We start from the raw sequence: 20,423 nt of genomic DNA on the forward strand, positions 1-20,423 counted from the left end.
GCCGTGTTTGAATCTTTTTTTGTTGTTGTTCTTAAAGTTTTATACTTTAAGTTGTAATAGAAAAACTGAAAATCAGTTTTAATTTAACTGGAAATTTCACCATAAACTTTTTGTATCTTCCTCATTGTTTTGGACACTATGCACTCAGAGATATAGTCATGCACAACATATTAAAATACATTACCATGCACTTTATATGTTCATGTTAAGCAAAATATTTTTTGGGGAGGAGGGGGGGTTGTAATTTTGCAGTTTTATGCACCAAAATTACAAATTGTCTGTGTTTGCACAGTGATAGACTTGAAATGACTGATTGTTATTTTTTATTTTATTTTTTTAAGTTACACACTGAAGCTTTAACATGTAAAGCGGCAGGAGACACAATAGCAAACAAAACTTTAGCTTTCCTCTTTGGGTTTTTTAATACAAGATTAGAAATTCTGCATTTTTCACTATTTTCTCAAAGCAATTATAAAAGAAAACTTCAGTGAAAATCGAGCATCACTTTTAATTTTCTACAACTTTAAGGTTTAAAGACACTCCTCTCTTGTTCTTGTGTGGGAATATGACCCAACAGGGTTGAACAAACTCAAAATAGGTCTAGGAAGTTTTTTTTTTTTTTTTTTTTTACTCATTTGCAAAAATGCAAACTTCTCATCTTCCCTGCATCTGAGTCAAATCAAGGAAGGAGAGACGTTCTCAGTGATATATGATGAACTCCGTGCACACACGCACGGACAATCGCACGGAAAAGCTTTTTGTTTCACGTGCATCACACCCCGCTTTCACGCAATCGCTCTTCTGGTGATCTGCAGCAGAGATACGGAGCCAGAGGACTGATGGGGAAGATTTGATTTCTCAGGTCACAGCCTGTCGGGTTTCAGCCGCACCGCTCAGGGCGACGTTTGTCCGCTCCGAGGTGGGCGTGGGGGCAACAATAAGTGTCCCCGCCCTTATATTTACAGTAGCTGCTGTCCTACCAGCCTGCAGCGCGGCGGGGCTGCGTCTCCAGGTGTGCGCTGCGGGGGGGATAGTGGCGTGTGTTCCTGACGCCTCTCCACTCTCGCCGGGTCGCTCAGGAGGACACACACGCCCCCGCTGGCGAGGAGAATTAAGTGTTACGTGCGTGGACCGGCTTTCTAATCTCTGATCTCTTGGATTATACTGATGGACGGGACTTAACGTGTCCATGTTTCCCCTTTAGCTCTATTTTACGCACCACTTTGCGCGCTCGCGTTTGCGCCCTAAAAATGGATTAATCCCCAGATTGATTTTTTTGAGGGGGGTGCGGGGTGGGAGGCGTTTGCCATTTTTTTTTTTATTTGCACTCTTCAGGTTTTTGTGGATTATTACGGGATTCGTACGATGCCAAATAAGGACGATGAGCTTTTTGTCTCTAGAGCGAGTGGAGGCGCGTTGGATTAGGAGCCAGAAACTTCCCAAAGGTCTTGTAGTAGATCTACCTGTTTATTCCTGGGACGCACTTTGAGTTGTTTTTTTGTTTTTTCTTTTTTCTTTTTCACCTTCACACACCGGGATGGAGAACGAGCTGAGACCCAGGCTTTGCTTTCTGATCAAAGGACAGCGCGGATATGGCTTCCACCTGCACGGAGAGAAGAAGAAAGGCGGACAGTTCATCCGCACAGTGGAGCCTGGCTCCCCTGCTGACCTGGCCGGGCTCCGGCCGGGGGACCGACTGGTGGAGGTGAACGGGGAGAATGTGGAAAAAGAAAGTCATCATCAGGCGAGTGACTAACTGCACACTGCGTGACATTTTGTTACGTAAAGATGAGCCAGGAGAGGAACAATGCGCTGTGTACCTGTCGGACAACTTTTTCTTTCTTGCCCGAAGACGAGGGCGGCCCTAAATGGGTCAGTGTGAGCCTGTGGAATGGAAATCACAGCTCGTCTTTGTCGTGACACAAAAGCGTTATGTGCCTGCAGGCGCCGAGAGAGCCAAATGCCGTATTAATTATTTTAAATCAGCTCCAGGCCCGAAACATGCGCGGACTCTGCAGCAGCCTAAAATTTCACTTGACGCAAAACAGATTGACAAAATGCTGAAACTGAAAGAAGAAGAAGAAAAAAAAGACAATTCAATTCAAAAAGTAAAACTCATGTATAGCGTTACTATGAATAAAATCTCCTAATTCAAATTTTCTCAGTTTATGCTTTTGAAAAAATGTTTTAGATGTTCAAATAAATTTTCAGACAAAAAAATAACCCAAAAAATACCATTGAGCCAGTTTTAAAAAACTGATTTTATTATGAAGACAAAGAAACTATCCTGACCAACTTTGGTCCTATGGAGTGATGGGAACTCCATATGATGTGATCCAGTACATCATAATAACTTTTTAATTATGATGTACTGGATTTCTGGGGGGATTTTTGTTAAAGTTTCATAAGTTATGGAAAGAAATTGATCTGAGGGGGATAGTTCTTTTGCCTAATTTTGTTACTTTGTAATTACGTATAAAATTCATATAAATTACTTTGTAATTTATATGAATTATTTTCATTTTGATCTTTAAAATACCAAAATTTCCACATAACATTACATATTTGGGCTGTTTGATGGGGTAATTTTTAAATAGTAAGTGGTTGATGATTTGATCAAGTACTCAGTTCTTGTAGACTTTTTACTCAAATACATTTTTACTCTTGAGTAATTTCTTGGATGGCGGGTTGTTGTTGTTTTTTACTCAAGTAAAAAATATGTAGAAGTAATGCTATTCCAAGCTGAGTGCAATTTTTGGGTCCTCTACCCACATATGGGTGAAAAAATGCTTGTCTTCGTATTACTTTAGCGGTAATTAACCATCTACTTTGGATTAATATCCCTTCCCACAACCAGGCTTAGATTACTAGATTCAAGTGGTGACTTAAATAGAACCCGACAACATGAAGTAGACTAAAAGATCTAAAAAAAAAAAAAATTAAATAAAATAAAAACAGACCGTGCGTTGATATAAACAAAATCACCAACAGATGAGAAACAGACCCGGGACATAAATCAATCTGGAAAAAGTTATAAAGCCATTTGTTTGATTTTGAGGCTCCTTTGAGTCACAGTGAAAACCTCTAACCACAAAAGGAGAAAACATGTTTCTGTCGAGCGCCTTTCCGGAGGCTCGGCAGACCATCGTTTCTCCAAAAGCACATCAATAACTCACCCAGGAGGTCCCAGAAGGACCCAGGCTTCAGCTACCCTTGTTAAGGTCCATTCTCATGATTCAACATAGGAAAAAGATATGGAAAAGAGAATCCATGGCAAAACCTCCGTTGAGCAAAGTTAAAAAACACAAAGCACCCGAATGGTTCCTGAGACCTTTAGGAAAATATTTTAAAAATCTGGGTTGGCTCTGCCGTTGCTTCTCAGGTGCATCAATGCAGCATGGAGGGGATCAGGCCAAGGTTCATTTCTGACCTTCGGCTCAGCTGCATTTCTGGATCTCGCTTGTCCAGTCTTCCTGTTTTTGGTAGTGTGGGCAGCTGCCAAATCCTGCTGGAAAATAAATTCGACATCTCCCTAAAGCTCATCATCTGAATGAAGCATGAAGTGCTCTAAATAATGTCCTGGTAGATGGACAGAGGACCTCAGAAAACACCAGTGGACCAGAACCAGTAAGAAGACATTTCCATAGTCATCACTGACTGTGGAAGCTTCACTCTGGACTTCAAGCAAAGCGGATTCTGGGCCTCAGTCTCCACTCTTCCTCCAGACTCTGGGACCTTGGTTTCCAAATTAAATAGAACATTTACTTTTGTTTAAGAAGACGACTCTGGACCAGTTTCGGGTCGAGTCAGGATGCGTCTGAAGCTGCCTCTGGTTCAGGAGTGGCCGTGGCAGCTGCAGTCCTTGATACGTCTGTGTTGTGACTCCTTAAGCTTCATTCATACACTTCACATTGTGAATCTCCTCCAAACACCAAAATAACTTTGCAAACTGTCTGCTTGACGACTGTCAGTCTCCTCCATGACCGTGACGGGTGTGACAACGTTTCTGTGTCAATCCAGTCAATCTTTATGTTGCGTCTTTGTTTCTCCTCTCTGCAGGTGGTGAACCGCATCTGCGAGACGCCCCACCGCACCAGGCTGCTGGTGGTAGACAGAGAAACGGACGACTACCTGCGCAGACAGGGCCTGGCCTGCACAGAGGACCAGGCCGTTGAAATGGGAAACCTCTCCCCACGCCCGTCTCCCGTGCCCACGCCCTCAGCGTCACCCGTACCGAGAGAGGGCTCCCCGCTGTTTCTCAAATCCAACTTCAGATACTTCTTCCATGTTCCTTCTGGGGACTCACCCACTCAGGTGTCCTCTGAAAACAAAGAAACGAGAGCCTCGACGACGTCGAGTTCAGCGCCGGACACCGAGGTAAGCACTGGCATCAAGAACGTGGATCAGTGAAAGATGGAGGGGAAATAAAATAATTGTAAAAAAAAAAAATGTTGAAACAAATGAACATCCTGTCACATTATGTCCTGTTACAACCTCAATTTTAAATGTATTTTATTGTGATTTCATGCGACAAACCAACACAAAGTACAGTTGTGAAGACGGAGAGGACAGCTCCATGATTTAAAACCACAAGCATCACATTTGGTTTTCTCCTGTTTGGTAAAACAGCTCAACATGAGTCAGTCACAGGCTGTGAACTCTGTACTTTGACTGGACCATTCTAACACAGGAATATACTTTGAACTAAAACATTCCACTGTAGGTTTGGCTGTGAGTTTGCATTTGTTGGTAAGCTCCATGCTGGTCTCAGCTAGGGCTTATGATTAATTGTGATTAATTGATTATTGAAATAATTGTCAATTAACCAATTAATCGTTGACTAGAGTATTCAGACTAAAAAAAAAACCCTTTTATTGAAGAAAAAACGTATTCAGAGCTGTAATTAAGCCCAGAACTGTGAAATATTTTTTGCATTTAAGATAAAATCACTTTTATCTGTAAATATGTTTTAGGCCAAACTTCTCAGGTGCTTTAGCTTTAGCTTCACTTGGTTTAAATTTATTAAAGGAATGCAGTGGTGTTGCATTTTAGGCAATAAAATGTTTATTTTCTTAATTCAAAAAAAGTTATTCTCCTGCTCTCCTCTTTCCCACGTTAATAAAAACAAACAAACATTTCCTCAGCAGAATCTGCCGCCACTCCATATCATCCAGTATTTTTTTTTTCCAGCACACATCACACTTTGCATCTAAGTTAGAATGTTCTGTTTCGGTCTGTTTCTTCTTTTACTACAAGTTCATTTACATGGCCTTTGAGAAAAGGCAACCTGCAGTTTCTAGAACTTAAGTTTTTTTTTTTTAAAAAAAAAAAGCTTTTATTCTCTACACTTCACCACACAGATGAGACTCAGAGTGCAAAAGATTCTCCCACATGAGCCGTGAATCTGTGCAGCTCCTCCACAACTCAGATGATATGATTGGGTTTTGTTTAATCTAATCGTTATTTAAACTTTTCCACAGCTGTATATGTGATCTACAAAGGAATATTGGGATTGCTTAGAGGAAAAAAACTTTGTTGCATTGTGGTTTTTTCAGCTTTTCCTAAGCAACAAAAAATACCTCCTCCTAATTTTGTCCTCTCCTAATGAGACTTTTACATGTGAGCTGAATTTGTACTGAGATTAAATTACACAGAGGTGAACTTAATGTTAATGTAAAGAGTGACTTTTTTACATGACGACCCTTTGTCTTTATATATATATATATATATGTATATACATATACATATATATGTGTGTGTGTTTTTAATGTGTCAATGTTTGTTCTGCTGCACAGTGCCCTTAAATTGCCTCGTGGGAACAAATAATGTTTTATGCAATTGGATGAAATTAATAAATTAGCTGGCTTCTTAGAGGATTTGGTTGTTTTATTTAGTGATATCAGAATAGAGATGAGCAGATACAAATGCACGCACACTTTTCAGACTTTTACTTGCAAGAAAAAGAAAACCATGATATTTAGGAGTTTAAAATACATCTCTGGAAAAAAGGAAGAGCTCACTGTGCATTGAAAACCTCATCTTTATCCCACCAAATACTGATTTCTGAACTCTTGAGTTACAACATTAGTGTTGTTTCTAAATTATTATGAACTTGTTTTCTCTGCATTATTTTAGGTCTGAAATCGCTGCATCGTTTCCATTATTTTGACCATTTCTCATTTTCTTTAAATGAATACTAAAGTTTTCCTTGGAATTTCAGACATGTCAATAGTTCATAGAATAAAAGGACAATGTTCATTTTACTCAAACATTTATGTACAAAGAGTAAAATCAGAGAAACTGATCATTTTTAAGTGATCTCTTTTTTTTTTTTCCCCAGAGTTATTTCATCACTTTTGCAGAAAATTCTTGTTGTCAGTTTTCTGCTTTCACACCTGTTACAATGTATTTAAACAGTTTGAGTCCAGGTGAGTCTAGACTAGAGCAACATTTGGGTGTGGTCTGGGGGAAAAATAGGAGATAGCAATCAAATTCAGCAAACCCACGTCGATCTATTAAACATGAAGACATCTGACTTGTGGCTGCAGAACTGCTGACCACACGCGCAATAAGACGAGCCGCAGTCGCTGGAAACCGCTGAATTAGCGCCACTTGCTTTGAAAAAAATCGGCAAACGATCACATTCAGATTCCTAAAATTCAGCGTGTGGTACACGCATTTCCACAAGTGCCCTGCAGACCTCAGCGTGACGTCTGAAAGCCAGAACGACTGGGAACTGACTCTCACGGACCGGGCTCGTTGTTTTGACTCCAAACAAACCGGGCCCAGATATGCGAGGCTAGCGGCTCACGTCAAACTGGCCATGTGTTTAGCTGAAAGCAGTGTAAATAAAGGCTGTTCGCTCACCCTGCATCACAGCTGTCCGTCTCCATTTTGGTTAAACGATTGCTTGGAAAATGAGGTAAAACATCATGGGATCAACCAGAACCAGTTATGTAACCATCAACACCTGCCTTAACCCTTGTGCATGCGAGGACTGAGGCAAACGTAGAGGACTGTGGCAAATGATACAAGCTTAACTTGTATCATTTGTAGAAGAAATGTATCATTGTATCATTTGTATGTAGAAATGAGTTGGACCCCATTTCTACATACAAGGGTTAAGTGCTTCGTATTTAGTCAGTAATCTGAAAAGAAGGCGCTGATGGAGTCTCATTTTGTCACCCAAAATGGCAAATGGATCCCAGACGAACGCCACCAGTTCACAAAGGACACACACTTTCACTGCCCTGTGACTGACAGTCACCTCTCTGAACATGTAAATACGGCTGCGTGATGTTATGATGGCAGCAGATGAACGAAACCTCAGACTGCTGACTCTCTCACACACACACGCACACACACATACATGCATTCTCATGAATCTCACTCAGTCAGGTCATCTACTGCCTCTACTACATGTGCGTGTCCCTCGACGTTTTTAGTAATTGTTCGTGTTGCAACTTTACATTTGATATCTCTTAGTTGTTTTGGTCACAGATTATGTAGAACTGAGTTATTTATTTTATGTATACATTTTAGTAAAAGCTCACTTTGAGAAGTTTTCCATGTGGCTCGGTTCAGTAACTCCATTACAAATATAAGTAATGGAAAAAGAAATACAACATTTTTCAAACTTTTTTATTCAATCCATGCTTCTTTTTTTTTTACATTTTCCACTCGATAAAACATATGAGTTTGTTCTGTCTTAGTTTTAAATCATGGATTGAACAATGATCTGTGAGATGTTCAAACCTGAGAATGTTTCCTGAGATTATATTACATGCAGACGGACTTTTCTTTATTTTTGGTGTGTCAGAGTAAAGGGGTCTGTACCTTATTCATTCTAGTATAAAATCAAGCTAAGCAGAGTTTATTTGTGTAGCACATTTCAGCAACAAGGCAAAGTGCACAGGAGCCAATTATGAAACAAGCGGTAAAGTATGATTTTTTTTTTTTGTCAAATACCGTCATCAGAATCATGAAGCAATTGCATCACAAATATAGTAATCAATGCTCCTTATCCGCACTGCTAATCAAAGACAGCTCTAAACAGGTGTGTTTCAAACCTTGGTTAAAGGAACTCAGTGTTTTGGCAGCTGTGCAGTTTTCTGGAAGTTTATTCTAGATTTGTGCAGCATAGAAGCTGAATGCTGCTTCTCCTTGTTTGGTTCTGGTTCTGGGGATGCAGGATAAATTTAAACCAGAAGACCTGAGGGGTCTGGAAGGTTGATGCAACATCAGGAGATCTTTAATGTATTTCGTTGCTAAGCCGTTCAGTGATTTATAAACTAACAGTATTTTATGGACTCTCCTCTGAGCTACAGGAGGCCAGTGGAAGGACTTTGCCGTGATGCGCTCCGTGTTCCTGGTTTTAGTGAGAATCTGAGCAGCATCGTTCTGGATCAGCTGCAGCTGATTTTTTTTTTTTTTTAAGCGCTGTTGGCTAAAGATAAACTTATGTTGTGGATGTAATGTGTGTATACCTTAAGAGGGCCCTGCAAACGCAGTTATAAATGACTTTGTGCCATGATTAGCAATAACTGAAGGGATTATTATGACAACATAATGTATTAAAAATCGTTTTTTTCTCTCTTTCTTTTAAAACAAAGAAAAGTATTGGCTCATTACGGCTGAGCAATGCGTGCGGCTCGAGTTTATTGTTAAGATGAAACGACTTCACAGGTCAGCGCAACGAACAGGTCACTGAAACCAAGCATTCATGTCAGTGTTTGGTCACCTCCAGCCTTTGTTTCGTAACTGCAGCTCTACAACACAAGTGCGAAACAGGTCAGTGCGCTTCATTGATAGTATTTACAGATGCACACACAACAAAGACTCCCTCCATTCTTTCTGCTGTTGACGGTGGAAATAGGGCCGCCAGCCTTCAGGTCAGCTCACCGTGAAGGCAGATCCTCAGCTGCATCACCAGACGGTCGCTAAGCGCCCCTGCCTGTGTGTGAGCCCTGCAGCATGTAGGGCTCACACGCACACACACACACACACACACACACACACACACACCCAGCATGAGGCTCGTTGCGGATGTCGGTGTCCAAGTCGGTGTCACGCAGAGTGACAGCTCTTGTTGCTGGACACAAGGCTCGGGATCAGCTGGAATGGCTCAGACAGATCCACTTAGTCGACTTCGGTCAGCTTTGTGACCACCAGGTCATCCTGGCAGCAAACGACCCACAATAGCGCACGGTGTCATGCAAAGCTACTCGAAAGGTTTTCACGTTTCATCACTTTATCGTCACAAACCGCAATCTATTACTTTAGTTTTGCAAATCAAGTATCTGAAGAGACTAACAGGTATTTATAATCTGTCCTCCTGAACTGATGCAAGGAACCATCCTTGCTTTAAAATTCTTTGAAAAATTTGGCCTACAAGCAAAACGCCATTTATAGCAGAATAACTAACGCTGCACATCTGAAGACATCACACCCACTGCGAAACATTGCAACGGCACCAGCATGCTTGTCTTCAAGAAAACTGGTCAGAGTAGATGGGAATGTAGACGTAGCTAAATGCAGGAAAACTCTGGAAGAAAACCTTCAGAAGACACAAACAAGCAGGCAGAACCACAGTGGAGTGGTTGAAATCAGAGCATATTCGCTTGTTATAGTGGTCCAGTCAAAGTCTGAGCATAAATCCAATTGAGAATCCTGAGCAAGATCTGAAGATGTATATTGAGAGATGATCTTCACTCAACCTGACTTAGTTTGAGCTTTTTTATAATGAAGAACAGGTTAAAAAATATAAATCGTTTTGATTCCAATAAAGCTGACAGGGATGTACTCCAACTTTACTTTATATTCTTTATCTGTTCAATATTTTTACCTGAAAATCATATAACATTTCAGTAGCAATTATCCACTATTTTCAAAGCAGAAGTTGAGCCTAGATTCAAGGAATGGTCATGGAGAGACTCTGATATAATATGATAAACAAAACAAGGTATTTTCTAAACATATGGCAGGCATTTTTTACAAAATAAATAAATAAAATGGACAATTATCCACTATATTGTGTTGGTCTGTCAACTAAAATCCCTATAAAATAAAGTTTGTGGTTATCGTGACAAAATGTGGAGAAGTTCTTCGGGTGTCAATACTTTTGTGTGGAACTGTAAACCAGAACATCAACAATATTAAATCAAAATGAGATAAAATTAATAAAAAAATAAGTTATTCAATCGCAATAATAACAAATTTTTCACTTTGACTCACAATAACTTTAACTTTTGCCTTTCAACGACATGATCCAACACATCTATCAGACTGTAATGAAAACTGAAGGGAAACAGGTTTTAAATTTAAACATTTAAACCAGTCCAGATGTTGTTGTTTTTTTTTAAAAATAAAAACAAACAACAAATAATCCAAGATTTCTGCTAGTATAAATAAGTTGTAGCTTCATGTTTTACTGCGGATAGAAAAAGATGCGTAAAAGTTCAGACCAAAGTGATTTGCTGACATTAAGCATCAAAGATGTTCTGTCCGCTGCAGGTGGAGCCGTCCCCTGAGCCGACGGTGGAGCTCCTCCCTCGTCTGTGCCGCCTGGTGAAGGGGGAGAACGGCTACTGCTTCAACCTGCAGAGCGACAAGAAGAAAGGCGGCCAGTTCGTCCGCTCTGTCGACCCCAACTCGCCTGCAGACAGAGCTGGCCTCCGAACTGGAGACAGGATAGTGGAGGTACAGCTAAAAGATGTTCAAAAGGAGGGTTTAAAAGTGCTTTATTGGGGGGAAAATATATTTTTTTAGCCTTATAAATAACCAAGGGTTGCATGATGTTTAGCTTTGTGGCATTTCTTTTAAACATTTCCCTTTGTTGGATAGATATCCACAGAGCTCTCCAACCTGATTGATACGTCTGGCAACGATGGGTGAAAGGCCTTAACTGAATTTCTATTCTCTTACACTGAAAATCGGAGCTAAATATAATTTCCCCATTTCTTGAAGAGTTCCTTTTGGCCACTCTTCAAGAAATGGGAAACACATGCTGTTAAGATAATGTGGATGTTGTGCTCAGTGGAGATTCTTGCATGAACCCAACCCCAACCAAACCAGCCACCATGCCGAAAATCCTGGAAAAAACTGCAGCTAATAGGTTTGAAGAGTCCCGTATGCCAGTTTGTATGGAGCAGCTTTGCAGATTCATGGCGTTACACAGTTGAGACTTTGTTTTCATTCTCATCTGCATCAAGTGCTCGGTTAATGACGCAGAAATGGAGAGTGCTGCTGACGCAGGAAAGGACTTCATGCAAAGCAGCTTCCTCTCAAATCACAGACACCATCAGCGCAGCGCTGCACCGCGCCTCTCGCGTTTCACCACTGGTGATGCCTTCCTCTTTCCGACAGAACCTTATCTGACTGCACCGACTCAGGCCTGAAGCTTCAGAGACAATTCATAAAGACAATAACAAAGTCAGCCTTCTTACACCTGAAGAACATTTCCAGGATTAAAGAACTAACGTTCCCCCAAGACCGAAATGCGTTTGTCTTTAGTCGCATCGATTAACTAGAACAGCGTCTTCACAGGTCTGCCTAAAAAAATAAAATCAATCCTCCAGCTGATACAAACCAGCTGGAGGAGGAAAACTGGAACAAACCATTTGTTTTTCTGAAAGACTGAAGGGGGGCAGACTTTGTTGTTTCAAGTTGATCTTAATTAGTTAATTTTGTCACTTAAATATTCACTTATTATTTGTGCTAAGTTAAAGTTAGTTTTACTTTATTTGTTTCATAGGATGCTTTAGTTAATTTTGTACTTGTTTGTTCTTTTGTTATGTCACAATAGACTTTAAAATACTTTGTAGTTAGTTTATAAATCACTGAATGACTTGGCACCAAAATAATCTGCCATCGTTGTATCAACCTCTCAGGTCTTCTGGTTCTGGTTCTGCTCTGCATGCCCAGAACCAGAACCAAACATGGAGAAGCCGCATTCAGCTTCTATGCACCACAAATCTCGAACAAACTCTTAAAAACTGCATATATGCTGAGTCCCTTTAAATTAAGTCTAAAGCCCACCCGTTTAGAGTTGTCTTTGATTAGTTGGAACTAGAAGATTGACCAACATGTTTGATGTGTAAGTGTTTGAAGATTTTATGGCATTTGAACAAATGTAATATTTATTGCTTGTTTCATGTTTTTATTAAAGCACTTTGAACCACCTTGTTGCTGAATTGTGCTATAGGAATAAACTTGACTCTTTTTTTTCTTCTGTATCTCAGGTAAATGGAGTAAACACGAAGGGTCTGCGGCACTCGGAGGTGGTGGCGCTAATCAGATCCAGAGGGGATGAAGTCAGCCTTCTGGTGGTCGACCAGGAAACGGATGAGCTCTTCCGCAGACTGGGAATTACCCCAACCACCGCCCACACTAAAGGTCAACCAAAACCCTCCAGCTCTCTAACACGCAACTCCACTGAGACGATGCTGAACTGTGCTTGCCTCCACTTCCACAGAGGTCTACGTGGATGAAAGACGTGCAGAGAGCACCCCGCCGACCCCGTCCCCGACCACCGAGCTCCCCGCATCAGACGCGCCCGTCATAAGCGTCACTCTGACGGACTCCGACATCGCAAACGGGTCTCCGAAATCCCGAGCCAACGGCAGCTCGGCGTCTCACTCCTCCAGGAGCTCCACCACCCAGTCGGAGATCAGCAGCTCGGACATGAGCTTCCAGGTGAGTGAAGAGCGAAGCGAGAGACGAGACAGCGCGGTTCTCTCGGTTCGGAGCGAATCATGACCCGTCTGTCTGCACGGACTCCAGGTTCCCGAAGATGACGACAGGCGCATCTCGGACCCCTTCACGGAGAACGGCCTGCGCCTGAGCCCCACTGCTGCTGAGGCGAGACAGAAGGTCCTCGCCACCCGCAACAAGAAGAGAGCGCCCCCTATGGACTGGAGCAGGAAGCAGGAGCTCTTCAGCAACTTTTGAACGGAGAAGTCTCGATGGATCTGCACTATTTATACCAAAAACAAACTCTTCCAGCTTCTACACGCGTGGACAGAAATATAAATAAAAGGTAGTTACTGTTTAGTGTGAACTCAGTCCGTAATATCAAATATTATTCTCAATGTGTACAGTTAACTCGAAAGTTAAACACATTTCCGTGCATGCACAGAAAAAAAACAAAAAACATTTGACTGTTCAGTGAGACTCTTTGAGATGCCCAGTTAAAGCTGGTATGGGAAGAAAAAAACTACAACTCATCACTCATCTGCTTATAAGCTTTAAAACTCAAACAAGCATATTTCTTGTTCAACAAAGAGTAGATGCAAAGACTGCTTTAGTGCACGAAAGTCTTGCAGGATAAGGAGCAGATCTTGGGATGTCAACAGTTGTACTGCAAGGACATCAAACAGAAGAAACTTTTCTAAAGGAATATTCAAACAAGTTGCATCTGCACCACGGAAACTTTCCTATAGGACCTGATCTGTGTCGAGAATTTTTCAAGCTTGGCGTTTTCCTCCGTAATCGGTCAGCAGCTGATTTTATTTTTTCTGTTGCTGTGCATGTCTGTTGTAAAGATATGTGAAGGACTTTCATAACAAAAACAGGAAGTAAGCACCCAACATTATGCAACGTTTGTCGTATAATGGTTGTATTAATAGCAGAAATTGTCCGGCGCCAGTTTAGATGAAACTTTGACATAAATCGTAGGTTCTCCTTACCAACATATTTCGACATTTTTTCTTAATAGATGCTGTGTAACTTTAAATGTGCACCCAGAGCCAATGATTAGTCTAGTTTAGCAAATAAATAACGACTGATCACATTTAGTTAGCATGTTTTGGATAGTAATACTGTTACATTAGTGCTTTTTGTTACACATTTCATTTTATTTTCAAAACATTTCTCCACCTTCCTTTGGCTTAAACATTTAACAGTGTGAATAAACGTTTAGAATCTGTGTGCATTGCAGTGATTATTTAAGGCTGCAGTTCCCTAAATATCAAGCAGCAAGTGTTCAGTTTTGATGTAAAACATTTAGCCGACACTTTTGCACTTCAGCTCATTTTCCTTCCTCACACATGGCAAATGTTCGTCACACTGGAGATGGAAGCTGTTTTAAAATATGAAATATCGACATCTCGTATAATTTTGGCAAATCAAAATATTTAATGTGACTTAAATGTCCAAATAGTTATTTTCAAATATTAAATGTTTGTACACATGTTGAATTTAAACTATAGAGCCATATCCAAATGTCACATTAATGTAAAACCTAAACTTAACATTTCTGAAACAAGGGAAGTTTTTTACTTTGCTTTTTTTTGTTTGTTTGTTTGCATAGCACCATTAACACTCAGGCTAACTCAAATGGCTTTACAGGGAAAACAAAGGAACAGCGCTTTAAAAAAAAAGACACCTGATAATTAAAAAGATGAATGACCCATAAAAATACATGAAGCATGGTCACATAAAAGAAACAAATGTTGAATCAATTTTAAACAAATTTTCGATGCAAATGTTAAATTTAAATGCTGAATTCTTATCTAAATCCCAAATGTTAAATCTACATTTTGAATCTCAAACGTTGGACTTAAATGTTCAGAAAATATGCAAATAAAGCCTGTCTGGGTGCTGCAGCTTCCTCCCACATGTGAAAAACATGACGGTTAGAACCATCAGTATCTAAATTGTGGAGAAATGTAAGTGTGTGTGTGTGTGTGTGTGTGTGTGTGTGTGTGTGTGTGTGTGTGTGTGTGTGTGTGTGTGTGTGTGTGTGGTACATCAGGGGCTATACATGAAGGATGTGGGGCGACCCGAGTTCAATTTCTGATCTCTGGTCATTTCCTACATCTTCTTCCTGTCAAGTTGTCAGCAACTTTTCTAACCCTGTGGAGTTTTTTTTTATCTCCTCAGTCCAGTAAAGCAAATTTTTGTCTAAAGCCATAAAAGCAATATGAGTCTTCAAAACAAAATAGCTTGTTTTTGAAAAACAGGAAATAACTTTGTCTATATTTTAACAAAGAACACACAATCTGACCATTCTGACGTGGCTCTAAGCTGAGGAGGTGAAGTACTACGAAAAGGCCCAGGTTGGTTTGGATTGTTTCCTTACGCAGCCTAATTTGTCTTTCAAAACATGAACCTTTCTCACAGATTTGCACCACAGACTACTCTGTCTGCAGCAGTGCTTCAAAATGGTGGTAGCAGCCCAGAAATGGAAGAATGCAGGGACTTTCCTAACCTGGCTCAACCCAAACTCCACCCTGAGCTTCTGGGTAAAAAAAACACAACAAGAGGATCTTCTGGTAACACTGTGTCCATATTCGACTTGTGTGGTCCCATACTCACAGACCGGATGATTTCAGAGTAGATAAAGATTTTATCGGCTCAGGTAATTTAGCAAAATTGTTAGCATCACTTTCAAATGAGGCAGTCTACGCATTTGTTTTTCCTTACGATCTGATCCGATTTAAATCTGAAGTAACTTTTCCTGTTTCACATAAGTTAGGATTACCAACATTATTCGATAAATGGCAACACAACAAAAGGAAATTTTCAAGTCTTTTATTCAAACTCAAAGGTTTACACACAATTCTTGAGTGTTTTGTTGCACTGCCTTGAAACAGCATGACATGAGCCACGCTCTTCTTCCAGAAGCTTCTCACAATGTTTCGCTGGAAGTTAGACTCACTTTGTCCTTGCAGAGCTGGTGCAGCTGAGCCTGGTTTGTTGGGTGCTTCGCAGCTCTGACCATGACTTTTCTATGGGACTGAGATCATATGCATATTTTTATAAGCCAGAGGTTTTATTTTCAAGGATTTGGCCAAGCTGTTTCAACTGTAAAGCAAGGTGGTGGACGCATCATGCTTTGGGGCTATTTGGCTTCCAGTGGTACTGGTGCATTGGGCAAAATGTCTGGAATAATTAGCCATTAAAGATGACTGTTCAGCCATCTTTAATTTCAACACATTGTCAGTCGGATGGGTGAAATTTGCAGCAGGGCCGAGCGCAAATCGTGACACCGCACCTCGTACTGGCACTTCCGGTGGCAGGTCTGACACCTGCCACAAGTGCCACTGCGTTCGGCTGACTTCGGCTGACCTCGGCACCTCTTACTGGCACTTCCGCTGACACCTGCCACAAGTGCCACTGCTTTCGGGACTAGCTGCCAGAGTTGCCACTGTGTTCGGGTGACTTCGGCTGACTTCGGCTGACCTCGGCACCTCTTACTGGCACTTCCTCTGACACCTGCCATTAGTGTCACTGTTTTCGGGTCTAGCTCTCAGTGTTGCTACTGACTTAGGCAAATGGACTACATATCCCATGATGCTTTATTACTAGTAGAAGAAGAACTTAAACACAGACGAAGAAGACAGAATTTAATAATTTTTTTTTCGCATAAATACTTATGTTAGCTGAATTCCTACACGTTTATTATATCATGTATGATTCGTTCATCCTATTTATTCACTAAAGTTCATCTGAATAATCCAGCCGACTCCTTCCGTCTTTGAATTAATCAAATACACAGCAGGTATCAGGGATGCCATTGGTTTCGGCACCTTTGTAACAGCTGAGTCTCGCCTCCACTAGAGCTGCTGTTAGATGTCCAGGATGTTTCAGAGCTGTCACAACTGTTTCCGATGTTTTGGGGGATGGCAATGACAGTTTTTTGAAAACGTGTTACTTATAATGCGTGTTTATAAAAAAAAATTCAATGGTAATTGTATATTTATCCATTTAACACTTTGAATATTTTTGACTGAGTTTAATTCAATCAAGATGGCCAATTGAATATACTATAAAGTGTCACTATTACAGTGGAACCTGTCACTATGTTCAAAGACACATCTGGTTAATCACACATCACTGATAGTTAATAGGACTTTTTACTTAATCAAAATGACATTCAACCCTTGCCCATGTTTATATCGCAGAACAGTGGCTGACATAGTGCAACAGGAAGCCAAATGTTGCAACTGGATAATAGTAATAATAATCAGAGTCTGTAAGCTATGGTAATTATTATGTCTTCCTCCTTACCTTTATGTCATATGTAAATAGGCTACAGCAATGAAAACAATAACCAAAAAAATCTTTGCAATGTTTTTATTTTAAATGTTTACTGAAATCTAGCAAAAACCTTCAGTCCTTTTTTGTCACAAATTTCTGAGCTGAACTTCTCATGGTCTTCTTTTTTTTCAAACACAAAAGTGAATGGCTCCACTGGACAATTTTCATCAGTTTCTCCATCCCAGTTCTTGAGGTCATGGAGAGCTTCCTCTGTCTGTTGAACATCATAATCCAGAACAGCAGGAAGTGTGAGCTGTCCCAAAAAATTCTCATTCTGGCACCATTGGGCTGCTGTCTTGCTGTCCCTCATGATTGTACTGTCCTGCACAAAATAATATAGATTTGTGTGATTATTATCTTTATACCGTTACCTTTAAATAGTAGATATTGGCCATTTAACCTAGATTTAAATATTTTAAGTTTTACCTCATATAAGCTAAATAATTGAAAGATTATTGTGTGCTTTTGTCATTTAGCCACATTTTCAAAACCACATACATTGAAATACTTATTGAACATAATCATTTGTTTTTAATATCAAGTGACTGTTGAATTTTTTACCTTTTCTGGTGTTTTGTCTTTCACTTTATCTCTAGAAAAAAATAATAAATAAGAAATGAGTAGGTAATGAATTCTTTCATACCCTTGGTCTACTATATCTACACATAAATGTTCTTTACCCTGAATCTTTCCGGACCGTTTTCTGAAGAACAACCTCTGCTTGGTACCGGCAAAGACTCATGGTCTTTTGCAGCCACTGGATCACAACCTAGAAAAATAAATTTTCAGAACAGTTATTGTAAAATTACTAATTTCATTTTATTATCTGGTCAAGTTAATTTAAAATTAGAAATAATTTTATTTATAATACATGTATTATAAATCCAAGTATGTATAATGCTGGTATTTATACAAGAATCATAGATATAAAAATCGTAAATGAATCTGAACTGATTCAGATTCTGTTTGATTCTGACTCAGTTGTTCATAATCGAAGTACTGATTCGAGTAGTTGTTGGTGCTGCGTCCCCACTGGCGATGGGTGAACAGGTTGTTCAGTTAGTTTGGGTGGTTTGACACAGTGGATTGTGAACAGGAAGTACATTTTTGAAAATGTAAGAAATGTTGCAATATTGGTCAAAAATCGAATGGAATCTACTGGACTATAAAGTGTGAAAACACACCAAAACTAATATAAAAGACAATGAGTACTGTATTATGCTGTGTTTAAATCAACAATAGTAGAAATTGTGATTTACATTCAAGACCAACTTCATAAATTTTTGCTAAGTAGATAAGTAATACATTTATTTTAAACACATGACTTTAATGATGTGTTCACATCCTTTTTTAGCTAACCTCTGGCAGAATCACTTCTGTGATCATGTGTTGGTCAGCAGTTTCATTGCCAGGAACGCAAAAGATGTCTTCAAGTCGCATGATGAGGATGTCTGTCTGTAACAAGAAGGGATGCTGTTAGATCAGTCTGTTAGTTTTATGTTTATTGTAAGAACACACTCCAGATTTGGTATTTTACAATTTTGTATACAGCCTACACGTAACAATTGACTTTCAGTGATAGATATCAAAGTAAGTCATTACTTTGTATTGTATTTTCATATATAATTTTAGATTTCTTCTTTTTTTAACCAAAATATTGTTCAAAGTTAAAAAAAAAATAAAGTATGAGTATGAAGAGAAATCTGTGTAATGTCAAACTGTACAGACTTTGAAATTGCACAGCTTGATATCCACTTTTCCTTTGAGTATTCTGTCATTACTTTACTAATACTGTAAAATGGTAAAGGTAAGCCATTGATTTTTATATTGATAGAATTTTTTGGATTATATTGCCTAAACCAGCTAATACATACCATCACATCATTAAATATGGTGTCATGGTCACTGTAGAATTTGCGGAGGAGTAGATCAAATCCTTTGTGTTTCCACATATACATCCTGTTTGACAGAATATCCCCGGTCTGCAATTTCTTTTCCATAACCTGCAAAATTTCATATGTAAGAAAAAAAATTTTTATTTAATTAGTTAAAAGTTAAATATCCTTTACATAATGCAAGATAATACCTTGATCTCTGAATCTGTAAGAATGTCTTCAGCTGTAGTAGACTGCAGAATCTTGTCACTGTTTAAGAGAAATCAATATTAGCATAACTTTGCAGGTGATGATACAACCCAGAAGTAAATGTATGGATTTTTCTTATCAATTCCATTATTCTTCAAACCTAAGCTTAAGTCCTTGATATTCATGTAATCCTTTAATTTTATGAAATCAATTTTAACATAAAGTTAGTAATTTAGCTTTCATTTTAGAAAATTGCATGGTCTGCACTGTTAAATTGCTTAAGCTGGTTAAATATAAAGTGCATCATAACACATTCAGTCCTTCAAGCTATAATTCAAAATTAAGAGAAGTTTGATTCAATTACAACCACTGTTTTTACATGAGATAAGTAATTCTTACATATCAGGGTTTGCACTGCATCCACAAAAGAAGTCCCCCTCATTCCAGTCTTCTGGCAAACCAGCACACTGAAAATGCAACCAGTTTTTACAGGTTGTGCATTGTACCCAACGGTACTTCTTAATGTGTCCGTGGAAAAGTCTGAGAAGAAATAAAAACATAGCAAAAGTACATATTAAATTAAGATTTTTAAAAATAACTTAAATATATCATTTCCTAATCACAACACTTCACATTTTGCAGAGTTGAATGTACTGTAAGACTGAATTCGTGCAACACATACGATGTTTTCCCTGTTGCTCGCTGAAACAAACATGTCCTGATCTTCCAGGCCAAACAATGCATACTTGAATCCGTGTCTCTCTGCTCTGTTTCTTGAAGTTTACTTTCCTTTTTTTCCATTACAATGGCTTCTTTTAAAGTTGGTGGGAAATCCTATTTGGCAAAGACAAATGTTGCTTCACAACTTATTTCTTGAAGTAATGTGGATTACAGTGCAATGGCTGAAAAAAAAACCTCACCTTTGGATCAACATTTTTCAACATTTCACTGGCATGATGTAGACGAAGAGTCCGGCATTGACTAAGTGTCAGAGGCTCTGCACTGACCTTGTGACGTTGAACTTCATTTTCAACAGCCTAACAACAACAAAAAACATTTATTTAAACCACAAAAAGAAAATTGTTATGGAAGTATTGCATAAGCAATGCAACTCACTGAACACACAAAAACTCCACAATTGATAGAATCCTGTTGCTTCCACTGTGGAGGAAATGTTACTGTCCAACCTTGAAGACCACCAGAAGATCTGAAGACATTCCTGAAAAAACAAAGCTAGCATTTTAGGTAACCAATATCTTCTCATGAATGTACAAATAAGTTTTGTGCATCAGTCGTCCT

General features: G+C 39.4%; 2 protein-coding genes and 1 long non-coding RNA gene across 3 annotated transcripts; 1 reads left to right on the plus strand and 2 right to left on the minus strand.

Annotated features, from left to right (window-relative positions):
• Positions 1–100: 100 nt before the first annotated feature.
• On the plus strand, positions 101–13,924 carry nherf2 (NHERF family PDZ scaffold protein 2). Its single transcript, XM_014986654.2, has 6 exons — positions 101–1,744; positions 4,060–4,377; positions 10,513–10,698; positions 12,240–12,393; positions 12,473–12,693; positions 12,781–13,924. The coding sequence occupies exons 1-6, from the start codon at positions 1,538–1,540 to the stop codon at positions 12,946–12,948; spliced, it is 1,254 nt and encodes a 417-aa protein (XP_014842140.1). The 5' UTR covers positions 101–1,537; the 3' UTR covers positions 12,949–13,924.
• A 3,140-nt stretch (positions 13,925–17,064) lies between these two features.
• Positions 17,065–19,071, minus strand: LOC148161049 (uncharacterized). The gene is made up of 5 exons (XM_088007008.1): positions 18,915–19,071; positions 18,400–18,495; positions 17,721–17,809; positions 17,602–17,632; positions 17,065–17,362 (listed from the first exon to the last, which is right to left on the minus strand). The coding sequence occupies exons 1-5, from the start codon at positions 19,038–19,040 to the stop codon at positions 17,090–17,092; spliced, it is 615 nt and encodes a 204-aa protein (XP_087863134.1). The 5' UTR covers positions 19,041–19,071; the 3' UTR covers positions 17,065–17,089.
• A 741-nt stretch (positions 19,072–19,812) lies between these two features.
• On the minus strand, positions 19,813–20,333 carry LOC148161050 (uncharacterized). Its single transcript, XR_015763764.1, has 3 exons — positions 20,241–20,333; positions 20,045–20,161; positions 19,813–19,958 (listed from the first exon to the last, which is right to left on the minus strand). It is a non-coding gene; the product is annotated as an uncharacterized LOC148161050 (long non-coding RNA).
• Between the last annotated feature and the right edge of the window lie 90 nt (positions 20,334–20,423).

The sequence above is a fragment of the Poecilia mexicana genome, unplaced genomic scaffold (genome assembly GCF_051168715.1).
Source record: "Poecilia mexicana isolate PSO_F unplaced genomic scaffold, ASM5116871v1 scaffold_1, whole genome shotgun sequence".
Lineage (NCBI taxonomy): Eukaryota > Metazoa > Chordata > Actinopteri > Cyprinodontiformes > Poeciliidae > Poecilia > Poecilia mexicana.

Excerpts from the sequence above, each read along its gene's own strand:
- nherf2 (XM_014986654.2), top strand. The coding sequence starts at position 1,538 with ATGGAGAACGAGCTGAGACCCAGGCTTTGCTTTCTGATCAAAGGACAG. Across the intron at positions 10,699-12,239 it reads CTGGAGACAGGATAGTGGAG|GTAAATGGAGTAAACACGAA; the intron begins GTACAGCTAAAA and ends TCTGTATCTCAG. Across the intron at positions 12,394-12,472 it reads AACCACCGCCCACACTAAAG|AGGTCTACGTGGATGAAAGA; the intron begins GTCAACCAAAAC and ends CCACTTCCACAG.
- LOC148161049 (XM_088007008.1), bottom strand. The coding sequence starts at position 19,040 with ATGGAAAAGAAATTGCAGACCGGGGATATTCTGTCAAACAGGATGTAT. Across the intron at positions 18,496-18,914 it reads CCATATTTAATGATGTGATG|ACAGACATCCTCATCATGCG; the intron begins GTATGTATTAGC and ends TTCTTGTTACAG. Across the intron at positions 17,633-17,720 it reads ACGGTCCGGAAAGATTCAGG|AGATAAAGTGAAAGACAAAA; the intron begins GTAAAGAACATT and ends ATTTTTTTCTAG.